Source organism: Wyeomyia smithii, chromosome 3 (assembly GCF_029784165.1).
Source record: "Wyeomyia smithii strain HCP4-BCI-WySm-NY-G18 chromosome 3, ASM2978416v1, whole genome shotgun sequence".
Taxonomy (NCBI): domain Eukaryota; kingdom Metazoa; phylum Arthropoda; class Insecta; order Diptera; family Culicidae; genus Wyeomyia; species Wyeomyia smithii.
Genome location: NC_073696.1, coordinates 200,402,371 through 200,427,094, shown reverse-complemented (window position 1 = coordinate 200,427,094; position 24,724 = coordinate 200,402,371). Strand labels below are relative to the sequence as shown.

Genomic DNA, 24,724 nt, shown 5'->3' with positions numbered 1-24,724 from the left:
TACAATCAACTTGATAAATTCAATTTAGCACTATCAAAATACGAAGTACTCGCATCAAGTGTTAGTTATCTATGACAGGGCCATCATGGTAAAAATACAAGTGGTAATTGGCAATTCAATATGAACAAATGACGCACATCCACAGAGGAAGGCCTCTTCGCATTCAATCAATTAATAACATATCGATTGAACTGGCCCATCCAGTAGGTACCTATGTCCGCGTACCATCGCGACCCTGACAGTGTAGATAACTAACCTTGTTTCGTTGCTTCTCGAAAAAGCAAGGCAAACCCACCAACCATCGAATTGAAGGAGGAAAAATCACGACCAAGTGAAAAGTATGCTACCCTGTCTACCGTTTGAAGTGCTGCTCTGTACATTGCCTCGGACAAAGTTTGTCCTGCTTTCCGTCCGCTGTTGGTATCGATTAGTGATTGCACTACCGTTGTTAGCGCTACTTGTTGGTGTGGGTGTCAGCTGCGTTTAGCTCGAGTGCAGTAGTGACTGTGAGTGATAACACACAGCTGATTCAATGATTAATTCAAGCTCCAGAGCCTATGGCCAACAACAACACCTGCAACCAAAGCTATCTGTCGCGGTAAATGCCAACGTACGTACACGTATGCATGGTACGTGCCACTACGGCTACCACTTGTGCCGCACAAGCCTTTGATCGATATGCTCCGTTTTTTTACTTCCTTGATTTGCTTACCACCCAGTGGGGTCGGGTTTTATTTACCTACTCCCCGCGTAACAAGCCTACCGTATGTGGTATGCACTCCGTAAACTTTTCGCTGGCTCCTACTGTGTCAATAGGGTAGATTGTTTTTTTTTATTTCGCTCGCATGATTTTTTTCTCAAAAAACTAAGTAATAGATTGGGCAAATCATCAATCAACATTTATAGGTTTTTTACACTAAAAAAATGCTTCGACGAAAACGGATATGGTCACAGTAGGAAAACCGTATTGGCTGGTGGTTGACCTAATAGCCGAGTCCAACAACAAGCTTATCAAGGCGCTAATTGTACTCGTGCTGTACTTCGTGATTGGGGCATTTTATACGCATTGGAAAAAAACACAAAGGCTGCGAGCGCGCCGCGAGATGCAGCTGTGAACTGGAAAATTTATCTATGCAGAACGAGTTTGGACTTTGGGTTTACATTTTAAACAAGCTGAATAGTGTTTGCAGGGTACCAAAGGCTATGAGAGTATGACTATAACGGTGAATTCCAGTCAGGTTTAAATAATAAGTTTTTCAAAAAAAATAAAAAAAAACATTCCAAAAACCGAGGAGCTTCCAAGGTTACAGAGTCTGCTTTAACAAGCGGGTAGTCGTGGGTTCGAATCTTAGTAGAGTAAAACCATTTGAATGTCAAAGGACATTTGAAAAGTCTCTCATAAGAGTTGTGATTAATGATATATAGTTCTCGGAGCAAGATCTCACTAACATTAGCACCATTGCAATCTAAGATAGTGTGCGTAGAATTCATCTCTGTTTATTAATTTTTTGTTCAAGATTCTTACAGCTAACAAAAAATTCTTACAGCTAACAAAGAAAACTACCTCACTAACACTAATGCATCACACTAATACAGAATCAAATGGATAACTCTATTGACAGAAGGAAGGCAAGCTCGATATAATAAAGCAGTAAGCTTGAAACGGAAGGGTAACAACTTACACACAAGCACAGATATAGATGATGTATTGCCAATAATATGAAGCATGAAGTACAGAACACATCTGGGCAGTATCACAACAAATCTGGTCGCAAAAGCGAGTCAATACGTAGAAAAAATACTTCAAGGTATAAGCCCTAGACGTTGTATGAAGTGGTGACGTAGAACTAAACAGTGCAATGAGAGGGGTTATCAACTACACAGACTTCCCATAAATCATTTTTTCATGATACATTCTAACGCGTGTGCACTTAAAAATGAGAATGGTTCAATAACATTCGAACAATAACAATATCACCTAAGATGAATGAATTCTTACACCCCTTCAGAAAATTGTCACACATTCTATTTCACTCCAACATGTTCAGTCGTGTTCAAAATATCATCGAAACAAAAGGAACTGCTCGCCCGGATTGTAAAATTCTACCAAGCAAAACACCAAACGAAGAACGTGGACAATTTTGAGAGTGAAAATGTATAGGTATCCACCGTATACCTGGCATTCACGGCAGTAACCCAGAAGAGAGGTATAGCGGCTGCCAACGGAGATAATTTGTATTTGTGTTTGTAATTGTATTTTGATCGATTCATCGGACAATTTTAATATTATCTACATGAACAAACAACTGAAATCTAAAACTATGGCAACATCCCAGATTTTGAAACTATTTTACCGAAAGCATGTGAGGAAACATTTCCGAAATTGAATAAATTTTCGACCTGCTTCAGAAAAGTGATTAAAAAAAGCCGCACAAGGTCCGATGAGATCTAGTTGTCAGTAAGTTTGGCGAACGAAGCCGTCTACTTGGACCTCGTAAATCATGGTGATGAAGCAAAACCGAGGTTGCTTGTTGAATCTTCCGACGACTCTCCAGTGTATTCAAATCAGACAGCTTACAACGCACAGTGGTCCAATAAGGCAAAAAGTGGAACTTAATTCCATAGTGCCTTTCAACTTCATCCTCGCCGCTTGCCGTACTCTAATATGGGTGGATTGGGACAAATGGAACCTAAAGAAGTTTATGGTACTTCAGCATAACTTCAAGGAAAAGTATCGACATCATGATTCCACTTGCCCCTTTTTAACATATACGTTCTTGAAGTTATCGAAAAAATAAGCTAAAATATGATATAACTTTGTAAGGAAAAGTCCTGGAGATATATGGTGTGTTTTGTGTGCCCTAATAATTTTTCCGAACTACACTTCCGTGTAAAATGCAACTAACAAAAGTTATGTACAAAAAACTAACTTTTTAATAAGTTCCATGTAATATACTTCATAACTTTGTACCGAAAAAAAGATAGGATTTTCATTTGTTCAACAAAGTTTCATATTTTTGAATCTTTTACAACTATGCAGAAATAACTATCTTCTAACTCTTGACACAAAAAAGTTATTTTTTTTTATTTTTAGTATAGTAAACTTTTCATATTTTTTGACAATTTGCGATTTTGCGGGTATTCAATTGCTCCGAAGACACTATTAAGCTAGGATGAAGTTGAAAGGCGCTATGGAATTAAGTTCCACTTTTTGCCTTATTGGACCACTGTACAACGGTCTTTGTAGCAGGGAAGATTAGGGGCCATCCACATACCACGTGGACAGCTTTGGAAAAGGAGGGGGGAGGGGTTTGGTAATGTGAACGGTCCATACAATTTTTTTAGAATTTATATGGGCAGTTGTCCACGGAGGGGGAGGGGGGGGGGGTCAAATCGTTTAAAATCTGCTGTCCACGTGGTATGTGGATGGCCCCTTAGGTGTACTCCAGGGTAAATTTCCCAGAGCGATACCAACAAATCTTCGTTGAACACGTTCTTTCTTGTTTTACCAGCACAGGTCATAAGGATTTCAAATGATGCAGGATGCAGGCATTTTCAAGGATTGGTCGGAGTAAAACACAAAACAATGCTTCGTGTATCTGTAAAGTCTCGAGCAATTTTGATGATGAAACCAAGTTGTTTCGAGGCTTTGGATATGTTGATTGAAAGTGAGGTTGTGATACATGGAGTAACATAACTCCGAGATCGTTGATCCATTTATGTTGTGTTATTTATGAAATGAGCACATAACAACGATGGAATGTTATGACCACACATTTAGCGGTGCTTGTTGTGGCCCTGAACAGAATTCACAACAAGGTTAATCTTCAGATCGTCGGCATATACCAAAACGCACCCGGCTCCTAGCAGAATGGCAATGTCATTGAAATATAAAGCAAACAGCAGTAGACCCAGATTACTGCCCTGAGGGACTCCGAGAGTGTTGCTGAATATCAGTGAAAGTTAGCGGATGACCTTTGGCTGGCTAGTGAGTCAGCCTTCTATTTTTTCTATTCCACAGTGACCAGGATCCCACAGTATGAATTTACCTGGTTTAACTTAGCTAGCTGTCAAAGCGATAGGATGCATTCCCACACTAGCTTAGAGTGGCAAAAAAAAAAAATTCAGGAAATCGCGCATTCTATTACCGCGTTTATTTCCGCCTGGAATACTGTTGGTCAATGTCCCATGGGGAAAAACTCATTTATTCCTAGCCCTGTCAATCCCGCTTCCGCGGAATCGTTCATTTTAAAACCGTTTGCGTAGAAACAAAATGATCCGTCACGAATTCTGGGCCCACGTTGTTTGCCATTCTGTCTCTTGTATTCTGTAGGGAACTTCGAAGTTTGGTTTCTTTCCCAGCCAATCCTCGTTGCTTTTATTAGGTTATTTATTTGGAAATCTTTCAGTATTCTTAAGTGTTTTGTTAGATCTCCTCCCTTTAGATTAGCCTGCCGATTTAGCCCTAGAGTGTTTTTTCGCTTCTAATTGAACCACCTGATGAAGTGAAATAAGTTGAAGTATTACATCTAAGGCTTTTGATAGCGTAGTTCTTATAGCTCCACAAATCGATGCACAGACCTATTTTTGAATTTTACCTTGAGTGCATGTTTCAGTCGTTTTGGGCCACCAAACTGAGGTGGCGAAGGTTCCAGTGGATGTAATGGGTTAGAGACCCCAGTTTTTTTCAATGGCTCTACTGCATACCCATTGAACATTTGTAGCCTTGGTGATTGTTTGTTCGATTTGAGCATTCCAGTTTAGATTCTGGTCCAGTATGATTCCCAAATATTTTGCTTCGGTGGATAGCTTTATTACGGTGCTTCTCAGCCGCAGTTGAGAAATAATTTATTTTCTTTATCGAATGAAAGGAACAATAGTTCTTTGAGAGGGATTTACTCTCAACCTCTCTCGTCTGCACTATTGAACCATAAGATTTAGCGCAGTAAACATTCTGTTAGATATAGTGCCGTAGAGCTTTCCCCTCACCAAAATCACTATGTCCTCTGCAAAACCACTAATTCCGAAGTCTTTTTCTGTTAGACTTTGAAGAAGGTCGTCTACGATTAATGACCCCAAAAAGGGAGATAACGTCTCGCCTTGAGGGCATCCTTTGGTGGTTTTTCCTGTTAGGAACGTGCCGCCGTGTTGAGCAGTTACTTCACGACTAATCAGCATAGCATGAGTCACCTTTATTACGTTCCTATCTATGCCATGTCTTTTCATGGCTATCTACATTGAGTCGTGCGATACATTATCAAATGCTTCCTCAATGTCTAGAAAAGCTGCCAAAAAATCAAATCTTTCTATATTTAGGAACGCCGTACGTGAGATTTTTTTCGCTGTAAAAAATTTCTCTAGTATTGTAACAATAGTACTTAGTACTGTCACAGAAGATTTACTTTCCTGATATGCAAATTGATGTTTTCTAAGAGGAGTCTTAGAAAGATACGATGACTTTGTGTGTTCACATAAATAAATTCCTTCCTACCGGGTGATTTTGAGGGATCAAGGAGTCGATTGCCCATTCAACTCCAATACTATTCTGGAAGATAACAACTACTTTTCTCTACCGAAGTCTCAAATACTCGGAAACAATCGATTCTACACTTAAATCAAATCCACTAATATTCCAAAAGTGATGTACAAGATTGAATCGAAAGTTCTGTTGTACATTGCGATATCCGATAAGAGAACTTCGAAGCCGTGGTTCAAATCAAGCGGTTTGGCCATTAACCAGCAAGAGTGTTTGCAGAGAATACTGATTCCATTTATTCGAAAACATTATTCGGACGGAAAATACGTGTTTTGACCGGATAAGGCATCATAGCACCATAACATAACCATACGTTTGTGCCAAAAGACTAACCACATTTTGAAGGCCTAAGTTAACCATCATTTACTGCAAAGTGACTACCACAATTTTAACATACATAACTTAGCTTCAGATACAGCTTGTAATATAGCAAACTAAAATGAGAATACAAGAAAACAGCTTAGAGCAAAGAAAGATAAACAAACAATACTCAGGGCCACACCGGAAATTCGCTGTATGATACTGTTCCTTATTCGTTGCGTGCCGTTCCGAAGACGAGCATCGAACACGGATTGCTTGATGTTCGTCTCCGGCTCGGCTTGGTAAAGCACGTATTGCTCTTAGTGCTGTGCGTGCTTTATAAAATGTTCTGTTGCCTAAATCAAGCATGTTTTGCCTTTCTCCTAGAAAGGTAGCGGGCTAGTTAAGGGTTAACTGATGAATTATGATTGAACACGTGGTTTCAAAGTTTGGCTGCCCTACACGTTCCCATTTCATTTGATTATAATCGAACTTAAGCAACCGTTATGTATTAAATTGTTAATAAAACAACGAAAGTCTATTATCTCAAAGATTACATGATTTATTTGAACATAACTAGTGTCATACGAACGAGTCATCTCTCAAACTTACAAATAACAAACTTAATAACAATTTGATATGTGGCTCAAAAGTTATGAAAAGAAGAGAAATTCAAAGACTATTTAAAACTATACCTGCTTTGATCGATATTTGTGGCCTCAACATAATTTATATGTGGTGTTGTGCTATTTGAACGTTCCAAGTTCATTGATTCCTTGCGGTTTGTTTGAAGTCTGCAAATGCACGACGAATCGGCCATAGGATATGATCAAAGTCAAATAACAAATCGTTTGAAATGATTGGTTTTATCGAAATGACAACATTCTCGTCTTTTGGCTTCTGTACATCGCCTTAATTCGGCGGACTTTCTGGCATCAATCTGACACCGGAAATACCCATATTGGGAGGTATTTTTGGTTGTTTTCCAGAAACTAAAAGTGGTCGTCTTCAAATTCAAAATAGTGTCCAGGGTCAAAGTTTGGTTTCTATGCATCATCACGTTTACGGAAATAACCATATTGAGTATTATTCGATCATTTCTGACTGTTGCCTATAAGTTGCCATTTAGCAATTCAAAATGGTGCCTGAGGTCAATTGTTAGCTCCTTGCATAATTCTGGCTCCAGAGATACTCATATTGGATAGTATTTGTTTGTTTTAGGCTGTTTTTCACAAACCGGTAGTCGCCATCTTGGATTTCAAAATGGTATTTAGGATACTGGTTAAAGAAATACTCATATTGGTTGATATTTGGTCACTTTGGACTGTTTTTCAGAAGCCGAAAGTCGTCATTTTGGACATTAAAATTGCCTGTGAAATTAATTTCTGTCATCTGGGCGTAATTCTGGTTCCGAAAACATTCATATTGAATGGTATTTGGTCATTTCCGGCTGTTTGCCAGACACCGGAAGTCACCATCTTAAAATTCAAGATTGTGTCTGTGATCAATTTTTAGCTTCTGTGCATATTTCTGGTTTCAGAAATACTAATATTTAATGGGAATCGTCCATTTCAGGCTGTTTTCCAGAAACCGGAAGTTGCCATCTTACAATTCAAAATGTTGTCTGAAGTCGATTTGTGGCTCCAGTGCATCATTACGGTTCCGGAAATACCCGTATTGGGTGGTATTTGGTCATTTGCCGCTGTTTTTCCGAAAGCGGAAAGCGCCATTTTGGATTTCATCATGGCATCTGGAGACAATTACTGGATTTTGAACGTCATACTGGATAAAGAAATACTCATATTGGGTGGTATTTGGTAATTTTCAGCTGTTTTTCAGAAACCGGAAGTCGCCATCTTAGAATTCAAAATGGTATCTGTGGTCGATTTTAGCTCCTTTGTATCATTCTAGATCCGGATATTATTATATTGGGTGGAAATCGGTCATTTTCGGCTGTTTTCCAGAAACCGGAAGTTGCCATCTTACAATCCAAAACGTTGTCTGAGGTCGATTATGGAACATACATATTTGTTACCACTAAAAACATTCACCTGCCAATATGGTTCCATTTAGTTGATTAGTTCGCGAGATGTGCAGAAATTTGTGAAGAAACATGTACTTCCAGAAGAGAGAGGGGCGTCAAACCATTATGGACATATTTGTTACCTCTAAAAACATTCACATACCAAATTTGGTTGTATTTTCTCGATTGGTTCTTGAGCTGTGCGAAATTTGTGTTTCATTTTCATGGGATCCCTTCCTTATAGAAGAGGGAGTCGAATTTCAAACCATTATGTTCATATTTGTTACCACTAAAAACATTCACCTGCCAAATTTTGTTCCATTTGGTTGATTAGTTCTCGAGATGTACACAAATTTGTGTTTCATCTAACTATTATGGACATATTAGTTACCCCTTAGAACATCCACATGCCAAATTCGGTTTCATTTGCTTGGTTTGTTCTTGAATTGTGCAGAAATTTATGTTTCATTTGTATGGGACCCCTCCCTTCCAGAATAGGGAGGGGTCTCAAACTTTCATAGGAACCTTTTTCGGCACCAAAAACCCCTGCATACAAATTTTCACGTCGATCGGTTTGGTAGTTTTCGGGCCTATATGGATCAGACAGACAGGCAGACTTGACTGCATTTTTATATGTAAAGATTACAACATACATTTGAATACATAGTTGAATCAAGTCTGAAGCCAGAAATTGCATGGCCCCTATGCTGATGATCCAATTTTAAAAGGTAAAAGCTACGTTGGAGATATTCTTCTTAAATTAACGAAAACTTTAAAAAATAAATTAAACAAAAACTTCATCATGTAGAGATAAATGAATTTGTTTAAATATATTCTGCAAGTAAAATTTTTTCCATCCAACACTCTTAGCTTGCTCGATACAGATTTTTAGGCCCGAGATACAGATACACAGATATTTTTTAAGAAAAATGCAAATATAAATGTAGCAACCCTGCTCATAGCCCGAGTTGCCATTTCTGTGTTTTGACAGTGAAAATCTGTGATCTGAGAAAAAATCTGTGATTTTTTTTGGAATGGTAATATTTGTTTTAAAACAAATCGAAGTTGATTTATCATTATTATGAGTCATTTTATAAATATTTTAACTTCGACGTTAACGTTAACACTAAATTTTATCTCGGCACCTCCTTCTCTAAGTTGAACTGACCATTTAGCTTGTATATTTACATCTAGCATTAGCGAAGCCAATCTGTTCATCAACTTAGTTAATATTGAGAAAACCAATGATGAAACGATTAGTTTAAGAAAATTGGAAATAAATGACCTAAGAAGAGGAAAGGCAAGTATATCGTCTGCGCTGTTTACGTAGACTATTTTTTGTAACACTCAACACTTTTTTGTGGTTGTCAATAACACTGCTTGAAACTTTAATTTCAATCTAGCAAAACTCCTTTTCGAACTCATGCAGATCATTTACGTCATGAAATCTCTTAAAATGATCCAAAACTGCATAAAAACTCGATTAAAACCTACAAACTACAAATACAGGTCGGACTCGATTATCCGGAGCTTTGAAAATATTTCTCTTCGGAGTTTTTATTTCTTTATTTTCACTTACCAAGACTAGTTATTTTACTTCTAGATAAAAAAGTATAGGTAAAATAAAGCATTCAACGACTTAAAGTTAATGCCGATATTTGCCATACACAGTAATGAAGTAAACACCGGCTTAATTTTTTTGATCTCGGAGACTTCTGAACGAATTAACACGAAACAAAATTCATTTTAAAAGTTAAAATTGCAATTCACAGGTGTCAAAACTAGTTCCAGAATATACATTACAGAAATATAAAACCAGATGTTAGAACGAATGAACACGAAAAAGATTTTTTTAAGGTTAGAGTTTCAGTTCATGGGTTCCTAACTAGTTCCGGATTAAACAAAACGGGAATATGAAGCCACTACAATTCGCATTGATACCCCGTCCACAAAAGCTAGTCTTTAAAAGTTAGTCAACTAAAAGTTAAAACGATTCAAATTATCAGACATGAAATTATCTAATACTTTTGTGTAATCACAAAAGTAACATGCAAGAATAATTGAAAAGATATTAGAAATTACCTGAAATTGCATAGATTATGAATGAACATATCTAGTTAAAACGGAATTTAGTGGAAAGAAAAAAAAGACTGCGAGTCATTCCAATTGGTACGTTTAAATAGATACTTAAGCAAAGTAACTGAAACCAAGGCGATAATTCAACTTTTCAGTGAAAAAAACCTTCCACATAGTACATTAATGCAGGATGGATTCGGACGTTTTTGAACGCTACCTCGGCCTTCACCGAAAGGAGCCTTAGGAAAAGGAAATAAGACACCCAAAACAAACAGACAGCAAATACTCCGACTCCGCTACCCCCACTAAGAATATGTTTGGTATTCGCTTTGTCAACGTACTTCTGTAAGTTAATGCGCTTTACATTTCCCCGCAGCGGTCAGTGCTTCGTAACCGAATGCGACCCAGCGAAATTCGGTGTACCATTAAGCCGCATAGCACGTTGCGATTCGACTTTGCTACAACGCATCCTGAATCATCAATCCCAATCCCAATCCCTCAAGGTTACTGACACGGTGGATCGATATTCTATTTGCGTTTGTGGGTTTAGTTCGGACCAGCCTATGGAGAAAGCTCAAGGCGCTTGCTTCCCTGTTTTGCCTATGCGTGCACAGACGAGTGACCATTTTCCACTTCACGGTTGCTGACACCCCCAATCCAATAGGAAGTGCAGAGTAGATCTGCGAGAACAGCACTGTTACAATACCTGGTAGGTTCTTGCCCAGCTGCGAATGTACTTCCTCGCCGGATTCCGCCATATTTCCACCTTGGTCGGTTGGATTCCCGATGACTTCACAAAAATAGTGTTACTTCTTGTTGGTTGGTTGGCTGGCTGGCTGACAACGGTGTTGGCAAGCTATACGTGCGCTGCAATGCGATGGTGATTGTGTTGGGGCTGAGGTCGTGCGAGAGAATCGTTTTCTTATTATTTTTTAGTACACCGTTTTTAGCCGCAAACTTGAAAAAAAATGGATAAAATTGTGATTTGCGAAAGGGTTGCTGCAACCGATCAGAATTTTCTCGCTCTCACATTCACTGCGATTTTCAAAACCAAGTTCACTGCCGGGTTTCAATGGAGCAATTCCAACAAACTTTTCTAATTGAAAATTTTCTTCATGAATCACGCACTGCACAAAAGACGAAGGTTATCCAGCTGCTCTGGCTTTCTCCTTGCTAGGGGGGAAGCAAGGGAACAAGAATCGATGGCAGAAACCGTACACACCCGGATTCACACGCGATTTTCACCTTGGGGAAAATTATTCCTCCACAGGCGTGGACAAAAGCACGGTCTCACGATGCACAGAACCGAAATAAAACACGGAAGATAATACGCACACACGGCGACAAATGACAACGGGGGCGGCCTTCAACGAATAAATGGACTTTTTTCGCTACTTGCTTGCTATAGGCTTCTCCGTACGGTGAAGTACATATAAATTAGCTTCAGTGACGTGCCTTTTGGGCGATGCGATGATCTACTCACAACTGCGGGCACTGATCGGTGCTGTTAGACCAAAAAGTTCACACGAATGCAGGTAAAACTGTACTAAAGACTGGAGCGAAACAAACGTCACGATGAAAAGGAGATGTAAAAGAGAACACGGTATGGCTGACATTAAATTGTGAACAGCGCTGGGAGATATTATGTGCCGGGTTTGTAGGTAGGTGCTTTCAGCAGTAATTGACCCTGACGACTCTGTTGATCTTTTTCTGGGTTTTGCTTGCGAAAAAGAAGGAAGAGAATATTTTTGCTTTTGTTTTCACCCATAAAAAAATTACAATTGCATATGAGAATTCGCGTAGGTGCGAACAGCCTTAAAAATCTCTTTTACTTGTGTCAGCATCAAATACAGGTGTTGTGTATTTATTTATCATTTATTCTATTTAAGAAAATTTCGACATTTTTCCGCAAATACAAAAAAAAAATATGTAAGTTGTGGTTACAGTTTCTTTAAATGGTCTTTGTAAAACAAAAATTTAGCGTGAAACAACTAAACAATCATATTTTTGCGCAATAATTTCTTACATGAAACTGAAAAAATTCTATTGTTTGACATAAATAGTTTGAATTCTATGTAACTTTACCACATGATGTTGCCTCTGTAACTCAGTTAAACACCGAACTAATTCAGAATAATTTTGAAACAATTCATCCGAAAAAAAAGCTAAATATTCAAAAATCATACACATTGACTGGAAAAAGGAAAACATGTTCGATAAAAATATTTTTGAGTAGTAAATTACCCTATTTGGTATTGTTGTCACGTAAATTAAAACTTTGCTATTTTGTTTTAAAAAAATATTTGTGTGCAAATAAAACAACAAATCAATCCGTTTTTACACATCATTTTTCTATATTCTCTCAGTTGACCACAGTAAACAATTTTGTTGATTTATAGTTTGTTAAGCTGCTATTAGGCGGGTTTCGGCTGAGATAAAGCTTAATCAATCATTATACAACCAAATTGTTTGTTGGGCAGCTCATTTCTGCAGTTAGACGATTGCAGAGTGGTATATTCCCAGCAAACAATTTTGTTGAATAATGACTTATTAAGCTATAGTTCAGCCTAAATACACTTAATAATAGCTTAATAAGCTGTGAATCAACAAAATTGTTTGTTGGGCTATTTCCTACTATTTACAACGTTTCCGTGGTATGTAAACCGTTTTATGGACAAATTAAACTATTCGCTATCAACGACATACATAATGATAATGATTTTTTATATATTAAACTTGTTAATCAAATCATCCGACGACTTAATTTTTTCTGGAAGCTGGTTTTAAGCGAAACTTTTGTATAAAATTGATATTTGAATTCTTTCATAAGTTTTCATGCGTGAAGTGTTGTTATTTTAATTGAGTTTTAACATAAATTTATTTTTTATTTGAATGACATTTCGCATACGTACTTGACTTACCAAACTGAGCATTTTCCACTGATGGAGAGATATTGTAGACCCATGAGTTATTTTCTGAAAGGACATATATGCATTTTGGCATAAGTTTTAGTCAAAGTAACGGGTGACAACTAAAAATCTGGAATTTTTCTGGGGCTCTTTCACTCCACAACAAACACGCTCAGAGAGAAATGAGAATATGAATATGAAAACACCAGCTTTCCTCTGTGTACCAGTTTTTTTTATTTTGTTTATGCATGCTCAGTTCGGTTCAAAATGGTGTCCAAACAAGTAGCATTCCGCAGGTAAAAAGTTCATGATATACTATTTTGGAAACGAAAACCTTCCTCAACTATAATCCGCCAGAAAAGCGGGGAGCGGCGTAGCCGCAAGGATACAGAGTCTGCTTTGTCAAGCGAATGGTCGTGGGTTCGAATCTTAGTAGAATCAGGCCATTCGATGTCAAAAAGGACTTTAGGTATGAGTTTATTCTCAGGCTCCCCACCACTTGCACTTTGCACCTTCCGTTACGCTGAATTCTATAATACCTTTGCGTGACTTCCTCTTAACAAAAAATAAGTCCCTCTAATCAATAAAACTGGCCAGAAGGACGCACGACGAGACTTCTCCAGGGAATTAGCGATATTTGGCAGGAGGAAGGAGGCTTGGTATAGAAGAACAGTAAGCGTGTAAAACAAGGGGAAGTACATTACACACAAACACTGATCAAAAATAATAATAAGCATACTTTACGAACTAATTTCATTTTTGTAATATGACTTACATTTTAAGTTTAGTAAAGCGGGCAATGTATGCAGTTTGCGAGGATGCAAAAATGAACGGGAATAGAAGGTGTGACTTTTAGGCTTAGAAATTTTTTTTCCCTCGTCCAGACGGGACTCGAACCCTAGTCAACATCTCCAATCGATTGGATTTCTCTATAAGTAGGCAGACTTTTGCTATATGCGATAAGGAGGCTTATATGGGGAAAAATCGAAAATTTTTGAATTTTCCCATATCTACCCTGGTAACCAGGAATGCCAATTGGGCCGAACAACTCAATATTTTCCAACATGCCTAGGGTCCTAGTCAACATCTCCAATCGATTAATTTTCTCTATCAGTAGGCAGACTTTTGCTATATGCGATAAGGGGGACTCTTATATGGAGAAAAATCGAAAAATCTTGAATTTTCCCATATCTACCCTGGTGACAAGGAATGTCAATTGGGCCAAACAACTCAATATTTTGCAACATTTCTAGGATTCTAGTGACATTTCCTATTCATCATATTGCTCTATCTTGCCTATTAATTAGTTATTAAGTTTTATCTCATCAATTTTGTTGGTTTAATTCACATTTTTAGTTTCAGTGCTGCCCACAGTTAGCGCTGCATTCTATGATTTCTTCTGTTGAAATATTTCGTTTTTGTTGGTTTAGTTCCGGAGGGTGAAATCACGCAGCATATATAAATCCGGATTTAAACCAACAAAACCAGCTACCCAACAAAATGAAATATTTCACGGTTTTTTTGGGTACGTTTCTTGTTGGGCGAATTCACACAAGTCTTTGAGACGATGAGTGAATTGATCTGACATCCGGCAAGTGTTTTGACAGTTTTGATAGATTGCGTTTCTGGGAAAACGGGGAAAACGAGAGTTTGCCTGACGGTGTTGTTCAATGTAATTGATATATTGGTAAGTATTTCTAAATTGCATGTAGTTATTCATCATTGAATTTTAAGCAAACGTAGTGATCGAAATAAGATTCTAAATTATTTTGGATCTGCCATAAACTGTATGTTTTTCTAGTAAATAACTTTTCAGTAGTGACGCGAATATTTTTTTCAGTATACACTACTTTAAAGCTGTTATGAGTTTTTAAATATTCAACGCATTTTAACTCTTCAATTAAAAATACAACAATGCTGTTATTTGTCACTATTTCTTTAGTTTCACCATAAAGTACTTTATCACACATTTTGTATTTAACCGTTAATCCTGGGCGAAAACTGATGTTATTAATTTTCATGTGTTTGATTAACGTGATGGTTTCCGGAAAATCAAATAAAAGAGGTACATATTCAGATTGGTCTTTAGCAATAGAGATTGCGGACAAAATTATTTCATTATATAACTCGTAGGTATGATTGAGTATTGCATCGACTTGTTTCAAATTTAAACGTTTTGTTAGACTTAAAGACAAATTAATGTAATTATTGCAATTCTTTGTCAACCGCCTTGTGTTTTTGAATTTGGCCTCGTAAAGCATATATGAAAAGTGAACGACTGGTCCTTCATCACGGATTACTGATGGGTAATGAATTAAGTGATGCATTTTGTTAATGAAGTTAACTCGAGGGAAACATTTTCTGAAGAGATAATGGAAATTTTTGATTTCTATTTCTAGGTTACAAACTTGAGCCGGGGTAAGTTTGTTCGAGAACGCAATAAAGGTAATTTGAAGAATTGATCCAATCAAACGGGTATAGTCTGCATGGTCAATGAATATTGAATTGAACATAAATAGAAACGCTCTCAATAGTGTCCACGTCTGAGCTGCCGATTGCGAAATCGCATAACCTGGCGATTTGAGGTTTTTAACGGTAAAATTCGCTGAAGGTTTGTCCCGAGACTCCGCTATTCCATAATTAAACTCGCTGATTATGTTATTCACCTCCTCGACAGTAATGCATTTTTTCATGTTTACGATATCGTAAGGATCAACTTTATAACCATGGGTGCTACACCCGCCAGAATATCGTGCATTGTATCCATGGTATTATTAGATGCAGCGTTGTAGTATCTCAGCTGGTTCAAGGCACATTCACTGACGATACCCACTTCTGACGGAAGTTTTTGATTATCTCTGATAGCTTTGAGATCCAAAGCAACACTTTCAGGGGTTCTCAATGGAAACATCTCGTATGAGAGTCCCTGCTGTAGCGCATTACGTGGCATGTAGCACATACGACAAAATAATCGTGCTTGGGGTCCCAAAAAACGAAAAATGTCGTGTATGGCCAACGTATCTCCAACGACATGGGCCAGTATTGCCCGTAATACGAAATTCTCACCATTTTCTAGTTTTATTCCTACTCCCGAATCCGACTCCAGTTCAATGAGATCTTGGACAAGTGGACGAAGCACTCGTTCGTAGCCAATTTTTTTTAAATCTGCAGCACCAACAATTAGAGTTAAATAAACACGACTCAACTGAGAATTAACTACGGGATCAAAATTTTGAATTTTGAAACTGAAAATAGTCATTTTTTTCAAGTTTCTGCGGGACCCCAAGGGATTACAGTGTTCCATATCATCAAGATGCAACGAAAGCCTTAACGCGTTTGTGTGTGCTTGGAGAAATGGATGATTTTGCATCTTCAAGCCATCTTTATATCCCTGTATTATTCCTTCGCCGTATTTTTCATTCGCCACCATTTGTCTTGCTTTATAATTCTGCATAATGAGTGCCAAGCATCTTTAACAGAGATGTAATGAGCTACGTGTTTGCGTATTTATGTTTTTCGAATTTTATGCGCATGATTAGCTTTCGACGGTACTCTTGCGATATTTGTGACTTTGGTGGTACCCAATATTTCTTCTCTTGGAATAGGTAAAGCGTATCCGGCTACTTTCGTCAAATATGCAAGTGTATTTTGATGAGTTCGAATTTCGGAGAAAATGTTTGTAACGACAGTTTTTTCATCAGGTCAACTGCAGGAATATCGTCGTGGCTAATAGATTTTTTGTTCAAATACTCTTTGAACAATCCTTTGAAATATAATTCATATTCCTGCAGCAGGGAATGCGCCGTTTCAATAAACTCTTTAGTTTTTGATTCAGGTATTGAAAGGTCACAACGCATTTTTGTAACAAAAACGTTAACGGCTGCAACCAGCTGCTCAATAGAACCAGAACGTTTCTGAAATACTTCGTCAGAGCTATAGGCATCTAATCCCGGATTAGATCCCATTGAGGCTGACGAACATACAGCTTGTGTAGGAAACACCGAGATTGGAGGATTTGCTGATTCATCAAACTGTGGGTGAATTGTTACTATGTGGCGCTTCAAATTTTTAAATCTGTTGTATAGCGACCCACATACAGAACATTTAAAAGGCAGATCAGATTTGTTACTGGTATTCATATTGTGGTTTATTTTGAAATGGGATTTAAGCTCCCTTACATGCCCCGGAACTAGAATCCCGCATGAAGGAAGATGACAACGAAATCCTTCAATAATGATTATTATTGATTTTTCCAAAAATTTTATTCAAATTGCTTACCTTTCAATTTATTAGACGTCTCGGCGTGTACTTTAGCTGCAATTTAATCCATTTCGGTTCTTTTAGAAAATGTTGATCCTTTATTTCACTTCACAAATTAGGTTCTGCACATCCAATCACGAAATTAGCGTTTGAATCGCGGAAAATAAAATGGCCGGTTACTCAAAAATGAGTAAAATAGAAGAATACGTAAACTGAGTCTAAGTTACTTAGTTTCGTTAATTAAAGTTACTCATTTTTTGTCATTTTTAATTAAAATACGAAAGTGAGTACCTTTTACTCAATTTAGAGTAAAATTGAACGGGCGTGTACCAGACCTATAAGAACTTCTCTTTTATTGACAGTTTGACGCTCTTCCCTTTCTTCCAACCGTTCGCTAGTGTGGGTAGAAGAGAAATCCTAAAACAAAATCAGCCCATTCATTAAGTACCGTTTCTTTATCATAGGTCTCCCACGTTTTCACCCAATACTTGCGAGAATTGTATCGGATTGATGTAGCGGCAGAGCCAACAATTCCGGTTGGAATGCATAGACATCTGCTTGCAGTAGTCAGTCGTGTTTCGGTCGGAGTTGGACACAGCAGGATCAGGAGTTGACGTGTCACGTCTTCTGCATTAGCACAGGTAGGTTGGTCTTTTTTATTGCACCAAAGAAGTGTTAAACTTTTACCCGAGCCATTCATAAAAACATAATTATACCCTACCTATCATTCACATGCTACGCAGCAACATCTCACGAGGATTGCACGTTAGGATATTTTAGAGAGAATTTGTCAGTTGATTCATCCGCTCTTGCTACATAATAAACGATGACGTCACCAGGAGAGGTTTATATTGTCTCGGCTGCCAGGACACCGATTGGTAAGTCAACCTTAGCACGTGTGTGTTATGGCTAAGATTTATCAGCAAGGATATGAGACATTTCCAATCAGTTTTATGAGCTATGTAAAGTTCTTGCTGAGTGCTATTTCAAAGCTTACCTAACAGTTTCGTATTTTCTCTACGCAAATATAACCACGTTGTCGTTGGTTTACATCTCTGTTAAACAAACTGCAAATGGATACACATCTTGGCGTTTGTCAGATGAGCGCTAATTTACATTTACGAAGCTTGAATAACTTTGCATACGGTATACAATACGCTGAGCGTGCAGTGGACCGTGGATGTTAGACAAATGTTGGAAATTTAATATTCGTAATATTTATTATGGAAGATGAAATTTCATAAGACTTACAACGAGCATGGCATTATAATCTAACGTTCTGGATTTCATCTAGGGATATTATAATGAAATAAGAACGAAATAGAAATAGAAGCTATACTTCAGTCTTTGCTATCACACGTTTCATATTGAATCAGGACAAACACGTCAGTTCTGTAAACGCAGCTAAGTTTTATAATATCAGTTTTCCCAGGTAGAAAAGATATTTTTCCGGAAGTACATCCGATTTGATTGCCGAATTCGTCGAATTTGTTTCCCTACGTGTTGAATCACTTCATTCGTTTTAGTAGTTATTTTACTCATTCTTCGACTCCTTAAACCATTTTAAAGTACAAAAGATAAAAGTCCGTTCAATTTTGTACTTGAATTGTCGTTGCTCTTGCTTGCTCTTAGATGGACAGACTATGTAGTTTTTATGAGAAAAATACTTCTGATTCGTCATCTATGTTTAAAAAAAAAAACATTGTTTTTAAGTGTCACCGAATGTTTAGACAATAAGACGCAAAAAAGAATTTGGCGTAATTTGAATATTCTTTATTGAAATTTAATATAAACGTAATATTTTTAATCTATAAGTTAGAACAAAAAATAATATTCAGCTTTTAGTTGGCTGCTTGGAATGATGTTCAAATAAAAGTAGCAGTAGATTTAACGTACATACTTCTTCCGATCCTTTCTTTAAGGTTTGGGTCTTCCTTAGGATTTACTACTGTGCTATGACTCCGGCTAGATTTTGTTACCGGCGCTCAAACATACCCCTTTCCCTTCAAATGGCAGAATCTCTTTTTCAATAACAGTTTCATTCATTAGGTGAATTAGATTTTTCGGAGATAATTTGGCTTCTAGCGAATTATCGAACAAATTTTCATTATTCTGAGAAAAATATTTTAAAATTTAGAAAATTCTTATCAACTCTGTCAAATACACAATTGGGTTGATTTACACATGTACTATTTTTAAAACAAATCTAATCTGATATTGATATTGAAAACTAATTTCCTAAGATCTGCGTCATTCAGATAAAGATTACTGTACCAAGATTAGCAACATAAACAACGTTTGTAATTTTGTTATGTAACCCGATTCAAGCTATTGCACTTTTTATCAGCAGCCCCCGTACCTAAACAATGACTTTCCATATCGCCGTATCAAAAATTGGTTTTGCTAATACCCCCTGCCGATAACAAGCGATTAATAATCTATTGTAATAAAAGTTTTGTGTTGATTAAATAATTTTAGGAAAGGGATCCAAAGGTTGAACCCAACAAATAATCTCCCAAAGTTCAGCAATTTGCTGTTATTTTGCATCAATTAATTGAACTAAAAGAAGAAAAAAACATTGCGTTTGAGTAGCATAATAGATTATTAGCTGATTCGACAGAAATCATTTCAACATTTGTCTCACATCCGCAGGCAACTTCCTTGGCACTCTATCTTCGCTGAGCGCCGCCGAATTGGGCGCGGTAGCTGTAAAGGAAGTCATCGCTCGAGCGAATGTCCCGGCTGCCGATGTCGATGAGGTGATTCTCGGTCAATCGTTGACCGCTGGTCAGGGCCAGAATCCGGCCCGCCAGGCATCCCTCGCAGCGGGTGTTCCGAAAGAAGTTCCAGCCTTTCTGATCAATATGCTGTGCGGTTCTGGGCTGAAAACGGTACAACTAGGGTATCAGGCGATCCGCTCGGGAGACGCTAGTATCGTAGTTACCGGTGGCCAAGAGAGCATGTCGAAGGCACCGCACGCCTTGCACCTGCGTGGAGGTACCAAAATGGGCGAAGCAAAAATGACCGACACAATGCTGAGCGATGGATTGGTAGATTTTTTCAACGACATCCACATGGGAGTGACTGCCGAGAATGTGGCGAAAGAATGTGGCATCACTAGGGAACAACAAGATGCATTCGCTGTCGAAAGTCAGAAGCGGACAGCGGAGGCCCAACAGAAAGGCTATTTCAAGGATGAGATTGTTGCTGTTCAAGTTCCTGGAAGAAAGGAAACTATAACTTTCGAGAAGGACGAGTTCCCCAAACCCGGAACTACACTAGAAGGGCTGGCCAAGCTGAAGTCTTGCTTCATCAAAGAAGGCACCGTGACACCTGGAAACGCTTCTGGCGTGAATGATTCTGCCGCAGCTGTTTTGCTAATGTCTGCAGAGGAGGTGAAAAAACGTGCAGCTAAACCGTTGGCAAAAGTGGTTGCGTTCGCTCAGGCAGGCATCTGTCCGAAGACAATGGGTACGGCACCGATTAGTGCTGTACAGAAAGTTGTATGTTTCAAGATTGAAAGAAATAGGTTTTACGAGTATCACACTATTTTCATTATTTCAGTTGGTAAAAGCTGGTTGGAAACTAGAAGATGTTGATCTGTTTGAATTGAACGAGGCTTTCGCGGCCCAAGCGATTGCTGTCAACAATGCGCTGAAAGTTGATCTTAAAAAGGTTAACGTTAATGGTGGAGCCATCGCTCTGGGACATCCGATCGGTGCATCAGGTAAAAACAATTGTATATGTTTCTTTTCCAATCTAACTGGTTTGTTGAATACTTTCAGGTTGTCGCGTTTTGGTCACGTTGCTTTACGCTCTGAAGCGGACCGGCGGGAAGAAAGGAGTGGCTTCACTTTGCATCGGTGGAGGAATGGGCGTAGCAATGGCTGTTGAAATGGTTTAGGGTTTGTTTCGATCACTTGTTATAATGGAACGAAAAGTAGTTACAATGCTGGTACCAGTACTTATGACACCTGCGACTTACGAACAAAGTAACATGCAAAGTATTTCACCGTTTCTGTGTGGTGTTCCACAATAGTATTTTCTTGAGTATTTCTGTGGTGGAACGAACGACAATAAAGAAAACTTTGTACTTAAACTGCTTACAATATTCTGTATATTAAAATGTTTTCCAAATATAAAAAGTATTTTTGTACTTCTTGCTGATAATAATCAAAAACCATTTATAAGGTATAAATCTTGATGCTTGTGATCCGAGTTTTTGCGAAACACTACCCTCACATCTAGAAACTATTTTGCAGCATAATTTGCATTTTCTGATAGTAGTTTTTGTACGGCAATTACATTTCACACCATGCCTACAGCGATCGACAAAGAAATAAAAGTAATGATTCCCTTCCCGTCCCAACAGGTCAACTAGCGTTCGATTTCATCAGCCTGCTTGCTTTTGAAAATTTCATTATTTTGTGAATGTTATCGAAGTTTCTTTTGATTTTGCACTTATTTCCGCAAGAGGAATTTGATTTGAAAGTTACTATTTCACAATTCTATGAGTCATATGATTACAAGAAAATATCAGCTAAAACATAGATACCAGAGTCTATGTGTATATTAAGTCGCGCGAAAAGAAAATCTATCGTTTCGGCAACACAGTTTCTGTGCCGTTTGTTGCCAAGAACTATACAGTTCTGTTTTTCACCATGCATAAGCGAATATCATTTTTTGGAATTCTTCACAAGGTACACAGTTTTGAAAGATTACACCGGTAATGTTTTGTTAAATTTGAGTGAACCAGTGTACAGGTTTAATGTTGGATTGAAATGTGTAAGTGAAACTTCGGAAAAACACATATTCTTTATTACGCTCAAATACAACACTTTTCATCCACTCCTAACATTATCACCTTGTTTATTTACATTGCTCGATTGGTACTCTCGTTTGACACTGATTTGGTTCCTTTGGTTTCATCTTTGCGGGACTCTTATTATAAACATAGACTCTGATAGATACAATTGGTTGGCGTTGCCTGGGCAATGTTGTCATCCGATAATAGCTGTAGAGGAGCGACGCAATCATTGACGCGTAAACCACCGGTAATTCTGCGCTAACCCTGATCTGTACACCAAGGAGGTGCGGTTCAAAACAGCGTCTGTTTTCCATGTTAGGAGCGGCTGATTAACGTCTTGGTCGAACTTGGGACGTAAGAGATAATACGAATTGGAACCATCAGCATGGACCCCGGAAACGAAATAAGAACTATGATTGAAAAATCGCGACCTGGAACTGCAAATCGCATTGCTTTTTGGGATGCAACACGATGAGTTATATCCACGTAACTTCGAAGTCATAGCGCTGCAGTCACTTTATTGGGCAGGACAAAAACTATGGAAAAGTGGGCACCGAGCGGAATTGTGGGATCACTACGGAGCTGGGAACAAGCTTCATAGTACTGGGCAAGATGCGCCTACGCCGTCCATTTATAGAAGCGGCCAGGATCCACGAGAACGCTTGATTTTTTCGCCTCATGCAGCCATAGATGGATTCTCAATTTCTCTGTCATGCCCACTCCTCTTCACTTTAGTACAGAAATGCTGGTCCGCGAACCCACGAACTAAGGATGCATGTTCCGATCTTTGCCCCACTTCCTAAGCTTATCTGCAGCGTTAAATCTAGTCGGTATCCAGCGCCAATAGGTCAACCTCGTCAGAGTAAGAATCTCGCCAATCCGAAACCCCACGAACCGTCTGTACCTTTGCTGATCGGACCGAACCCACGATAGCACTTCGCTCGGGTCGATCCAGTAAACAATTTTCCCAAAAACGATGTTGTGATTCTCGAGCACAGCCTGCGACAACTGCGCTCCCAAAACAGCAGCCACAAGCTCTAGTCGTGGGATCGAAATCTGCTTCACTGGTGCCACCTTAGATTGATTCATGACCAACGCACACCTTACTTTTCCTTGCATGATCGCCCTAAAATACGCTACACATTCGTACGCTGTTTCGCTAGCATCAGCGAATACGTGCAACTGCAGATTCGTCATTTCGTTAGACTTTGCACCTCTAAAATTACTTTTTGGCAGCTTGAACAACCCAACGTTTAGCATCATCTGTATCGCAGCCATTTCTGGAACGATATTTCATCGATCCTAACATCCTATTCACAGCCATTCTTTTAATGATCCTGAACCAACATTTTCCCACATACAGTAATCGGTGTGAGATATCCCGTGGGATCAAATTGAGCCACAACAAAGCTGAGAACCACCCGCTTCGTCGGATGTTCGTCGCCATCGCGGGTTTTGAGGAAATCCGTCTTTGAAGTAATAGGAGAACAAAAACTATCATCCACTGGTTTCCAAACGATCCCTAGAACACGCTCGTACTCCGCGCCTTTATCTCGACTGAAATACATTGCTGTGATTGCGCTACGTATGCCGATTCCATGCAGAAACACCAACGAATTAGTCGCCCAGTTTCGTAAGCGAAATCCTTCCTTTGAGAGAATGTATTGTACTTGCTTGGCCCGTTTGACCACCTCCTTGACGTTATCTACACTGTCGTAGTGATCATCCTCTTTGTGCTTTATGAATTGCTATCGCAGCTTCCGGGAACTTTTTCTCGAACTGTTTCACGTTTCGATTTTCAACTAACTGCGTTGAACAAGGCGAACACGTTGCACCGAAGGTTGCCACGCCCATTACGTATACTTGCGGTCCAGTTGAGTCGCTTCCAAACATGAAGCGCAGCGCTTTCTTATTTTCAACTTTGGGAAGTAGTACCAGCATATCCGGCCCCTCAGTAGTGCTGAGTTCAGCGAAATGCCTCCATTTAACGCAGCTGCCAGTGCATTCCTTACCTTCGCCAACAGGGTCTTGAGAAGCTTCTATGGTTTCCCAAAAAGCTTTTTAAGATCTTGGATCACATCCGATACAGAATCCGGTAACACATGCCGTTTGAAGCGCGTCTTACATCAAACAATCCTGCAATCGCTTCAAATTCCCCAAATTCGAAAATCCGCAAGCCGTCTTCGTATACTCGAAACTGCTTATAAACAGCGACCACCCTTTCAGTTCTCCCCTGAACTTCGACAGATTATGAGATATCGCTTTTCGAGTAGCCAACTGGTCTCTTGAAATTCTGCTAATATTGCGTCCCGGCCCATTTTCGACTACACTATATCGTAAACACTGATTCTAGGCTTCTCTAAAACGTCAATGCTCTCTTCATCTTCACTGTCCTTAATTTCGCCACCTTCGATTCCGGATGTATTGGACCGCTGCATTTCCGTATCACTTGGTCGTGATCCGCTTTTCGGTATAGCAACGTCATAGTCTTTTGATACCGATCCCGCACCAAATTTTCCTTGCCCTTGAAACCAAACGTTCATCTTTGATTTCGATTTTGCATCCGGAGCACTATCGCTTTTTTCCCACCTGTGTCCTCTTGCTCTTTAACGCTTTGACTCGCTAAATACTACATTCTAGCTGCTTTCGAATCGTATCCCGCCTGAGAACGAAATTCTGTTCTGCGGCCAGTTGGCATTCCAACATTTCCTGCTCATACTCCAACTGTTGCTCTTCCATTTCTCGTTGAAACTGTAGCTCCTGTTCACGCATTTCCCGTTATTGCTGCATTGGTTTTTCGTACAAACCTTTTT

The 24,724-nt window shown here is 38.8% G+C and overlaps 3 protein-coding genes across 8 annotated transcripts in view; 1 reads left to right on the top strand and 2 right to left on the bottom strand.

Annotated features, from left to right (window-relative positions):
* Positions 1-11,453, bottom strand: part of LOC129730917 (capping protein inhibiting regulator of actin dynamics) — a 281,403-nt gene extending 269,950 nt beyond the window's left edge. For all 6 annotated transcript variants that reach the window (XM_055690544.1, XM_055690551.1, XM_055690549.1 and 3 more), the window contains exon 1: positions 10,642-11,453. In XM_055690544.1, coding sequence (XP_055546519.1) covers positions 10,642-10,693 — 52 coding nt within the window. In that variant the 5' untranslated portion in view covers positions 10,694-11,453. The remainder of the gene's footprint in view (positions 1-10,641) is intronic.
* Positions 11,454-17,535: 6,082 nt separating this feature from the next.
* LOC129730928 (acetyl-CoA acetyltransferase) lies at positions 17,536-21,249 on the top strand. The gene is made up of 5 exons (XM_055690577.1): positions 17,536-17,745; positions 17,848-17,982; positions 19,757-20,607; positions 20,669-20,831; positions 20,890-21,249. The coding sequence occupies exons 2-5, from the start codon at positions 17,931-17,933 to the stop codon at positions 21,006-21,008; spliced, it is 1,185 nt and encodes a 394-aa protein (XP_055546552.1). The 5' UTR covers positions 17,536-17,745; positions 17,848-17,930; the 3' UTR covers positions 21,009-21,249.
* Positions 21,250-22,676: 1,427 nt separating this feature from the next.
* LOC129729000 (uncharacterized) lies at positions 22,677-23,189 on the bottom strand. The gene has a single exon (XM_055687478.1). It carries the CDS (start codon positions 23,187-23,189, stop codon positions 22,677-22,679), a length of 513 nt encoding a protein of 170 aa, XP_055543453.1.
* Positions 23,190-24,724: the final 1,535 nt, after the last annotated feature.